Source organism: Triturus cristatus, chromosome 1_2 (assembly GCF_964204655.1).
Source record: "Triturus cristatus chromosome 1_2, aTriCri1.1, whole genome shotgun sequence".
Classification (NCBI taxonomy): domain Eukaryota; kingdom Metazoa; phylum Chordata; class Amphibia; order Caudata; family Salamandridae; genus Triturus; species Triturus cristatus.
In genome coordinates, this window is record NC_140580.1 from 944,421,915 (window position 1) to 944,433,282 (window position 11,368).

General features: G+C 46.5%; 1 protein-coding gene across 2 annotated transcripts in view; it reads left to right on the forward strand.

Annotated features, from left to right (window-relative positions):
- The window catches only part of TNFRSF8 (TNF receptor superfamily member 8), a 199,830-nt gene extending 190,219 nt beyond the window's left edge, over positions 1–9,611 (forward strand). For both annotated transcript variants that reach the window (XM_085615434.1, XM_085615436.1), the window contains exon 10: positions 8,708–9,611. In XM_085615434.1, coding sequence (XP_085471560.1) covers positions 8,708–8,925 — 218 coding nt within the window. In that variant the 3' untranslated portion in view covers positions 8,926–9,611. The remainder of the gene's footprint in view (positions 1–8,707) is intronic.
- The last annotated feature ends 1,757 nt before the right edge of the window (positions 9,612–11,368 follow it).

The following is an 11,368-nucleotide window of genomic DNA, read 5'->3' on the forward strand; positions in this document are numbered from 1 at the left end:
ACAAAAATTCTTGGATGTACTTACAATTTCACAGTAGGGGTCCATTAGTGAAGCCAGTATGCAAGACCCAAACAGTGAGTGCAATGGCCAATTGAAAAAGATGTGAACAACTAGAAACTATGAGCCAAAGGGCGCTCTTGGGCAGGGTGAACAGAGAAAAATTCTAAGTAGACAATCCCTGTTTATTGAGGAAGTTAATTTTTCCAGCTATTTGACCCACTGCATATAATGTTGGCCTAAAACAGCAAATCAGCAAAGCCAACTGGGTAGCCCAAAAAAACTCTGACAGCCATACACTTGTCTGGCACTTTAGGACACATTGAGTATTTCCACTGACTGCCTGGGTGTTTGCAAACTAAACATTCATTTCCTGAAGACTTAAAGCCAGGCAGTTTGCGGGGTTTGAGAAATGATTCAAATATTTACACAAAGTACCTCATTTAATCTGAAAAAGTGACTGTGTAGCTATTTTAAACCTAGCATTAGTCATGCAGTATTTAAATGTAATATTGTGGCCAGCTATGGCACTATCCATTTGCTTTACAATATTACAGCAGCAGTTAAAACAAAGAATTAAATATAACATCATGGAAAAAATGTAAATGCAGCTAGAGTTAGATGTGATAGCCTTGAAAACATAATGTGATGGCCAACAAGAACCAACCAGGTCCACCTGCACCTGCTTTGCCATTTATGCAGCCCACTCGACAACGAACTCAACCTCCAGATTTACTTTTACTACAAACAGCACTTACTGCCCATTTTGGGGTGTGTGCTCTCTCACCCACCTGTGGGGGCAGGCATGGCACATGGGAGGAAGGACATTTCTTTGTGTGCTACCACCATCTGGACCTGCTTTGTGAACCTTTCCTACTGTGCACTTGGCCTCTTGGGGGCATTGTCTGTGAACCTCTGCTAAGTTGCACTTGGCCTCTCAGGGGCATTGTTTTTGAACCTCTGCTCAGTTGCACCTGGCCTCTTAGGGGTATGGTCTGTGAACGTCTGCTAAGTTCAGCCGTGCCTCTCGGGGCATGGTCTGTGAGCATCTGCAAAGATGCTTCTAGCCCCTTGGGGGAATGGTCTGTGAACTTCTGATCATTGCACCTGGCCTCTTGTGATATGGTCTCTGCTATTCTGCATCTGGCCTCTAGGCGACATGGTGGGTGATACTCTGCTAAGTTGTATATGGCCTTTCAGGGGCATAGTGTACACTTCTGCTCAGCTCCACCTGGGCTCTCCTGTCATGGCCTGCGAAGATCTGAAAAGTTCCATAAGGTGTCTAGGGCCCATGGTCTGTAAACCTCTACTTATTTGCACCTGGCCTCTCGGACACATGGTCTGTGAACATCTCCTAAGCAGCACCTGGCCTGTCGAGGGCATTGTCTGTGAACCTCTGCTAGGTTGCACCTGGGGTCTCAGGGGAAAAGTCTGTGAGTATCTAGTTGCTTGCATCTGGCCACGGAATCATGGTCTGTAACCCTCTACTAAGTTGCCACTGCCCTTCCGTTTTTTATGTGACCCTCTGCTAAGTTGCATCTGGACTCTCTCGGGATGGTGTGTGAAGTTGAACCTCTGCTATGTTGCAGTTGGCCTCTCGGGGGCATTGTGTGTGAACTTGTTTTTCGTTGCATCTGGCCTCTCAGGAGCACTGGGGCTTATTTAGGAGTCATGCATCACTTTTGCACCACGTAAAGTGGTACATGCATGACAAAGGGCTCTCATAAAGATCTATGAAGCCACGCAAAGCCATCCTGCATGGCTGTGATTGGCCTCGTAAATCATGAACAAGGCGACTCATGCAGCACAGATCCCTACGTCACCTTGCCCGGGAGGCGCTCCATTGGTGTTGAAGTGGGTTTTCCCATACAACACACATGGAATTTGATGCTGCCACAGATTTATAAAAGTGATGTAAACCTGGGGAAGCGTCACATCCGTACACCTCCCGAGGTGAGATGTAACGAGGAGAAATATGTTTATTTCTCCTAATTTTTCCCCCTTCCATGTGTGCTGCATTCCACTGCGGTTCCCGCTCCGCATGTGCTGAAACCACCATCTCCAAACAAATTGACTTGGGCTTAACCACACCATGGCGCCAGACTAGACACACTAATTGTAATACCAACAACTGTGTCTACACCATTCTTTGCCCTTGTAACAAAAGATATATTGGCATGATAACCAGACAAGTGAAGATAAGAATCGGTGAACATAAAAGTGCGATTAGACGGGGTAGAACTAACACCAAACTACTCAACCATTTTTTGGAGCAAAGACACCCTGCAAACAGCATTAGGTGGACAATCATTGATTCGAACCCTAAGTGGACCAAAAGAACCCTGTTTAGGCAGGAACAATGTTGGGTCTACAGAATGAAAGGTGACACCGCGGGACTCAATAACGAGATCCCACAGGTTAAACTTATCTTCTGATATTACATACTGATGTATCTTAGGAACGTTGTCCTATCTCATTATACATCACATACCACTATGTGGACTAGTACCCTGAGAGGGGACCCCCTTCCCCTATATTAACATACTCCCCCTACTTTCCATCTGGTGGGACTCCAACTCCCCTCATTTACCTCAGCAGGAGCTCTGAGAACACGTAGCACCCTACCCGTACCACCCAAGCTTTCTTCATACCGCTCTTTATCTTTTACCACACACCTAGCTGCCATTTCGTGGGACCGCCCACTCTCTCCCCCACTACTGCCCATATGTGATAAGACTATTGGCCCAATTCCCTGCGATGACACTACCGATGTCATTGCCCGCACTCCAGGCTAAGATGGCCGCTCATTTCCACACTTTCTACTAGTATTATTCTTTGCTATACTTCCTAACGCCCCTTCACATCATGCGTCATTGCACATTGACCCGACGCTCCGCCTCGTCACTGCGCAGTCACCTGACGCACAGTCCCGGCCAGACTACACGGCCGGTGTCAATTTGAATGGGTATATATGGACCACTCTCTCCACCCCTCCCCGTTCCCGGCACACAACGTCGGTGGGGTAGGTCTCTAAACCCTTGACAGGCGAGCACATATACAAACTGTACCAACATTGATGTTTATTGAGAAAGGCAGTATGTTAACTGGTCCGACTCTCGTCGGCTCGCACCACTCGCTCACAACGTACTTGTTTTCATCTAGTTACGCAGCCTGCAACCTAGACGGTGCCGACGGAGCCCATTCTCCGGATTAGAGGGGTAGGCATGTCAAGACGTGTGTGTGTTTGTATGCATGACTATTTACATCACGCCCGTGTCTCTGCTATCACGGGCGATTCACGGACCTGTTTTTACGTATATGCGCACAACCTACTCACATACTGTTAACAATATTGACGAAACACTACACCCATAAAACTTTTGATCGTGTTCAGCACAACAATCTCATACTACATTTCGCTTTGCTAATACTATCGCGAACAGAATGAGACTATGTAGGTCATCTATCTAACCTCATCCCCTGGGCTTCATCTAGATGGTATCATTTCTAAAGTTGGCAATATGCATGGTACAGTTACAGGGCTCTCCAGCACTGATAGCACCTATAGATAACACCCCCATGCACAACGGCCAGCTGCACAGGGGTTACTACAGCTCTCGATGAGGTCGAATTAATTGTACAGACTGTCAGTGTGCATGCAACATGAGCACAGCACAACTCCATGTTTATGAATAATTTAAACACAAAATGTCAATTATATTTGACCAACAAGCTAATACAACTTTTGTGTGTGTTTGTTTTCTCTTTCTTTTTCTCCTTTTATATTTTTTATCTCATCAGGTTGGGCATAGGTTTCTACAAAAAGAGTGCCTATCTGCGCTTGGACGCATTATTCCTTAAACAATAAGGTATCACAGGTTCACAGGCCTTCTCTTTCCTGGAACCTGTTCTAATTCTAATTTTATTTTCATTTTCACCTTCCACACCGGTCTTGACGAAGCGCCACAGGATCCCTTTGGGACCACTAGCGAGCGCGAAACATGTTGACCCCGTTTTAGTTGGACTTTAAACCACAGCACCCATCCTGAGAGCAGCGGTTAGCTACACATCTGCCCTCTAGATTTTTTTCCAAAGAGGATCTCCAGGATCCACTCTATTTTAACTTACTATTTGGACCCGTGAATAAAAACCTTGGTTCTGGGTTCCGTATAGTAATTTTAACACACTCACTCACCTCCCTTTTAGAGGCCCACACACCCCCATGCACAACTGCGGCGACTCCTCAAAAGATCTCCGCTAAAGAGCCCTCTCGCGGGGCCCGTGAGGGACTGCAGCGCCACCCCCACGAGGAGCAACGCCCGATGATGAAGCATGACACTCGAAAGGGTGTGTGAGGGCACTAATTTCTAAAGGAGAAATTCCCCTTCCACTCACACTGACCCAACCTCATGTGAGTCCTTGTTACCCATCACTGGTCTCTTTTCTTACATTTTTGAGGAACAGCTACCCCCGAGTACATACACTCTGAAAGCACCCCAAGCCCTGCACCTCCGTCAATGGGGATGCACTGACCCACCAAATCCGGTTAAACTTGAACTCAATAGACATCTGAGAGCCCCCGGAGCAGGGGCACTCACAGCGTCTGTCCCGCCTGCCTCACTCGGCCGTTTGTGGCTCACACACGCGGAAAGAGCTAAAATACAACAAGCGATCCAAGGGGAGTGGTCTATGTAAGTCCTCCACAGGAACTCATATATATTCAAGGTTTGCTGCGATTCAGCTATGAGACAGGACAACGTGGCATTTGTTACCAAGAAAATGAAATTGAAAAACCTCCTAAGTTTAACAAGTTTAATGCTGGCAAGAACGTGAGTCTAGCTGTCTTAAAGAGAGAGTTTTTTTGTGTTCTAAGAGGGACAATAAAGACACCATGTTAAAATCGTGTTCAGTTTTGCATTTACATTTTATATGGTTTAACCGAACGTCATATAAACAGATGCTTACATGAAAAGAAAATGTGTTTTAGTTTCCAATGGGGGTCTGTGGCAGCAACACTACTTTATGCTATAATTAGAAAACTAGAAAATGCTGCAAGTCCTACAGTAGCTTCGGTTTTGTACGTGGCACGTGACGTGCATCTTCGTTTTAATGTGCACAGTCACTTAAAATAGTGTTCGCACATGTTCACAATCAGCATCAGTGAGTCACACATGTCCTCCTAACCAGCCAATGCTTAATTTGTAAACAAGAAAACTAAATAAACAAGCGCAAACCTACTGGAGTAACGGACACCTGATCCACTGCAGTGAATGTGTTAGTCTTTATTTGTTCGACCACTCAGATGCAGGGTGACGTAAAGCTGCAGTTAAACAGAGGGCACAAGTCGACAGGCCACAAAGAGGAGGGGCACAGCGTACCGTCATTGAAGTCCGCTACAATGCTTGAATGGTTTCCTTTCGTATACACAGGGGGCATATATACATAATGTTGCGTTCTCTGCTATCTTATGCGGTAAAATTTAGTTTTGAATAAACACGTGTTTTTAGGTTTTTTAAATTTTCATTTTGAGAATAAATCATACAGAGCACATCGCTTCTACTGCCAGCAGTTCTTCGCTGCTCACTGGATTTTACTGTACAGAGCACATCGGGTCACACATTTCGCTTCTGCTAGGCCTGATATAGTGGAAGTTGAAACAACCAGTGCAGAGGCAGAGCAGAGAGCACACGCTGGCCGTGAGGTGGCAGAGATACCGAAACCTCTATTTCAGTGGATGGTTTCACGGAATTGCACGCTATCCACGTTAAGTAACATATGTGAAAAGGTGGGATTGTGCAAATTGGAAGGAAGCCATCCAGTGTCTGTGTTAAATTAAACATTAAAACAAAGCATGGAATTCGCTCTGCAAGCGCCTTTGTTGCACAAAAGCCGGCCGAGTTGTCCAGCCATGCTGGCAGTGAAAACACGAACACATATAGTCATTACAAATATAGTGCTGTTACTGAGTAATTGAAGGAGGCCGTGTCCCTCCGCAAGTAAACGATCCAATCCTGGTGGCCGGGGCCAAAAGTGGATAGGGTGGCAACCCTCAGTGTAATGATTGCCTCCGGTGCAATCATTACACTGTGTTTTGCATAATCCATGACGCAAAACGACATGCACAAATCAAAATAGCAGGCGGAGCAGCGACACGACTTCTGGAACCGTATCGATTCCAAGAAGCCCTGCATGGTGAGAGCAACGCATGCGCGCTGCTAACGCCAGGCAAGACCTAAAAAAACAAGCTATGAGCCAGTGGAGGTGGGCACCGAACCAGCACAATGTGAGAAGGCCCATGACTCACAATGAGCTGTGAAAATTCTGACTGTCAGGATGTGATGGAAAATAATTAAGGCCTCTGTGTGTTGCAGCAGTTACTGGAAGGCTTGACTGAGGGCTGTTGGGGAATTTTCTGTCATCACGTTTAAGAGCATGAATGTTGGCAACCCAGGAGTGTTCTGAAAGTCTCACTGCACTGCCCCCTCAGTTCATGGCTTTCTGAATGTGTTCTTGCGTTCAGCTGAAAGCTTGCAGTCTTCAAAGTGTCCTAAAGAGGCGGTTCTTTCACGTGATGACGTTATGCTAGACTAACAGAAACATGCAGAGAATGAGGTTACTCAAACTTGCCCAGAGAAATGATTATTGTTTAACTTGATTACCAGCAAGGAAATAACATAATTTGAACTACGATTGAAGTTTTAGATCCAATTTACTGGTTGGCTGCTTGGACTATGAGCAGGGCAACTGGAATTATGCGGCAGGGAACGACCAAATTATGCAGTAGGGCCGAGTAAATTATGTAGCAAGAAAGGCAAATTATGTGGCATAATCCGGCACATTTGGTGATTGTATTGCTACTTTTTTTGTCATTTTTACACTTGTAAACACCGTATGGGTATTAGTTGCACCACATTAGTACCGAAATATAGAAATAAGCAACAGAACAGTGACCAGTCAATCTCTGCAAAGGGCCTTCCACTGCACGGCATCACATGGCACTGCGTTTTTAGTATCTTTTGAACCGTTTGAGCCGGAAATCATTTTTTTCTTAAAATCTGCAGATTATGCAGCAAATGATGGATTATGTGGTAAATGCGCAATTCTACGGTTATGCGAAAAAGTGTAGCGGCCAAACAATCACATAATTCCAGTGGCCCTGACTATGAGACTATTTGATACCAGCTTCCAGGGTTTCCTCAGGCATGGCTTTGCGTTTTAGGCACTGCTCCTAAAAGCTGATACTGTTTTATAAGAATAGGTCTTTATGTCCGACGTTGCATAACCTCAACTGTCTTCTAGGCGCTTATACAATAAGTAACGTTACCAACACTATGCTTGGTATCCACCTCAGAATGATACTGTCTGGGTTAGCCCTTCCTTCATACAAGCCTATGACGTGAAAGGTTCCTGGTCACCACTTATGCCTCTGAGCCATCTCACCAAATGCAATGTCTTGAGCAGGTCACTTTCCTCTTTTCGAATTATGTTTCTACCCAAGTTTTCCACCAAGTCCATATAGTTATCATGCATAAGGCGGCTTTCAGAGACAGGATCTCATTTTGGGAAAGAGGGCTTATGCTTAGGTAAGTAGCCCAAGGTATACACACTGTTTCCTCAACGAGGCTGTGTGAAAATAACACTGCTTAGACACTTTACAGCCTGTGCCATGGTGGAGGATTCCTTGAGGCGTGGTACAATGGCCCCTGGTATGTTCCTGGCGGTAGTGGTGCTCTAGGCTATTAGGAAGACATGCCAGGTATTACCGTAGGATGCAGCGGTAATACCTGGGGATATCCTGGTAATAGTGCCCAGCGCCCCATTATTCTGCCTCCGGTATGTTTCCGCTACCAGGGCAAACTGGCGGAATTACCGACAGAAACATTATTTTCTGCAATTTGCCCCACCAGAGCTAAGTATGCCAAAAAGTGCTGCGGTAAATGCTTTACCAGCTCAGCCCTCTCTGCCCCATACACTGGCCAACTTCGTCTTCGGAGCTTACAGATGTTAATACCGCGGTTGATAAATCCACGTGCATCATACCTAGTGACCGCCAGTAGTGACCATGTCAAGAATAATGTATGATACCAGTCGTAAAATGTTACAGCCCCGCGACAAATAATGTACACACATGACCTCCTCCTGGGATACTGGACGTGTGGAGCACAATCATAAACCAAGCAAATAAAGATGCCAGCTGACACTTATTCACTGCAGATCATGGGAAGCGGTAGCTGTGCCCATTTGCTGTCAGCATGCTAATGTATGCTGTGCGTGCCCTTTAACATGGTTTGTTTGAGGGTGGCAAGTGATTGCCAGCTGCTGTATCGGTGGAGGTAATCTTAGGGGGTGTTACCCCTTGTTTTAGGAATTCTAGGGGCCTTTAGACTGCATATCTAGAGCATGTGGAAAACCAACAGGAGGCTCTATAGCATGGGATGATACCGCATGTGGTATTACCACAAAACCTCAAAGAGACACACATGGTAGATTCATGGCCTAAATACACAACTGTTGTGAGTGTAACTTACCTTGGTGTTTCAACTTCTTTACCATCACACAAAGTGGGAGTAAATGATGCAGACGTTACATAGCACAGGCTAGAATGGCTTCTATATCTTACAGTTTTCACCCTGTAAAAATTGAACATTTATAATTTAAAGATGACTAATAAACAACACTTCTTTCTTTTTACATGGCTGTACCTTGGCAGAGGCGATATACATTATGAAAGCGGACACCGTCATTGTGGGCTCAGTTTCAGAGGCGCCCCGAAGCCAAAGCGCCAACCTTCGTAGAAGCATGAGTTGTGAGACCCTCCATAACCCGCACTACCCCCTGCAAGAGTCGGACCCCCCACGTTCGGCCAACGTGACGCTTTCTGTGGAGGAAGAGGAGGGGAAGCGCAGCCCAGAGCCAAGCCATGCGTGACCCGGAGGTACACAAATGACAAAGGTCACACGTCGCACAATGGCATTTTCTTCCTGGGAATCTTCTGAGTGCAAGGTCAGAGTGGCTGTAGAGGTCACCAGGATCCCAAGGGTGCGTTTTAGAACCGCCGCGGACGTTGTATGTTGTTGTGGATTGATGTCGTCCTGTCTTGGCACAAGAGTGAGTGCCTTGCAAGGGTCGCACTCACACTGACGGGAACAATCTGGCAGCTTCCTCGGTTTGAAGAGATTTCATCCTGCAGCTCTCATCGGCCTCACTTGCCTGGTGACACAGCGCCTGGTTTAACAATGGTTTTCCTTCCTGTATTAGTGTTTGCTCTGACAGACTTCCTCACCCCGAGGTGGATCGGCCTTTACAGAATTTGGAAGATTTCCAGACTAGCTGGTTCCTCGGAAGAGTCAGCTGGGCTGGTGCAGAGTCCATTTCATCACAGGAGACCTGAGGATTGCAGAAGAGATGCACTGTCCAGGCACCTTTTAAAGGAGCCCTGCCCTGGCTCAGACTAAGACAGTGCGCCTCTTTCTTGCGGCTATCTGGGGGGAGCGCATTCAGTAAAGGACAGAGCGGCTGCTTATGTCTCATTTTGTGGGTATATTTACTTACATTTTTGTGCTGGGTTTGCATCACAAACGTGACACAAAATGTTAATTTGAAATTAGAATGCACTGCTCTCCATTTCTATGCTTCAAGCAGGTGCTCCATGAGTGGGCGGTACATGGGTGTTTCCACTAACCCTGGGCGTTATTCTACGCTTCGCCCACGTAGTGTACGTAGCGCTGCCTGCTTCGCAGTTTTTGAAGTAGGCGAAGCAGGCAGCGCTACGCACACGCCAGGGCGAAGCGTAGCTGCCTGCCACCCGCCACCCACCTCCCGCCCGCCCTCCTTTTAAAATAATATCATGCATGATAAAATAATTAAATGTAAAGACTTACCTGCAGCGCGGCGTCTCCGGGGCTCCCTCTTCCTCGTTTCCAACTTCTTGTGACAAATGCGCATGTGCGGACGCCCGCGCATGCGCATTTCTTGTGACAAATGCGCATGCGCGGGCGTCCGCGCATGCGCATTTGTCAAAAGAAGTTGGAAACGAGGAAGAGGGAGCCCCGGAGACGCCGCGCTGCAGGTAAGTCTTTACATTTAATTATTTTATCATGCATGATATTATTTTAAAAGGAGGGTGGGCGGGAGGCGGGTGGCGCGTAGTGGGGCAACGCGAAGCGCATGAGTGTGCGTAGATTTGAGCACACTACGCGCTGCTCCACGTAGCCCCACTACGCCCACTACGCCCAGGCTTAGTTTCCATGCAACCACTCATGAGGGCATATTATCAAAGAATAGTGGTAAACATCGCTAAGCGCACTTAGCGCGTTTCTGTATATCGCCGTCTATCGCCGGATTACATCGCTGTGTTAGCGGCGTACTATCAACGCTTTGCTAACAGGCGATGTAATTCCAGTGATAGAGGATGAAAATGAGAAATAGCGTGTGAAATCCAGTGAAGATTTCACAGCGCTATGAGCCTGCTTGTTGATAGGGGAGTGTGGACCTAAACAGACAATCCACCTCCCATTATTAGTATAGCTAAGTCAAATAAAAAGCAGACGTTAAATTCCAGCGATAAATGTGGTTAGCGTGGATTTTTTTATCGCTTCGCGGGTCTGCTGCAGGGTTGTAAATAGCGCAAAGCCGTGTCAGTGTGAATTGACATGGAGTTATGGACGGGAACACCTACTTTGCATGTCATTAGCGATATTGATCGCTGACATGCAAAGTAGCAAGGAAACACGCGCTAAAGCTTGTTAGAGTGTCCTTGTTGATAGAGTGATAAAAAAATCGCCGCTTTTTCGGCGCTATGTGCCGAAAAAGCGGCGATTACACCCTTGATAATATGCCCCATGGTGTTTGATGCAAAACTCTGTCTATTAAAAAAAGCATACAAAAAAAGAATGCAGTTTTGACATTTGCATTATCGAGGAGAAATGCTTGTATTTCTGCAATTGTTTCTGACTTGCATGTGTACTACACTGTACAGCACACATACAATGTAGGAAAAGCGTACAAGTTAGTCTAAGCCTAGTATTTTGTACTGCAAGGGTGCCCTTCCAGTGCAAAACCTATGCTAGACTTGACACAGACATTCTTGCACTAAAGTGCAAAGGCCTTTGCGTTGCGCTGGCAGCCTGATTGTGTGCCAGTGCTCGGGAGAGAGCAGGACACTGCCATACCACTGCAGATGTGGTGCTTCCTGCTTTCTCCCGCTTACGCAACGCATCAATTTTGGTTGCTGCTTTGCATTGCAAGACATTTTCGTAAATGTACTCCTGGCTTCCACAGTGCAGGCGGCAGCCACCCGCACTTTAAAGAGACAACACGATGAGTGACTGTAACTGCCTGAAGTGGGATATTGGGGGGGGATCCATGGGAC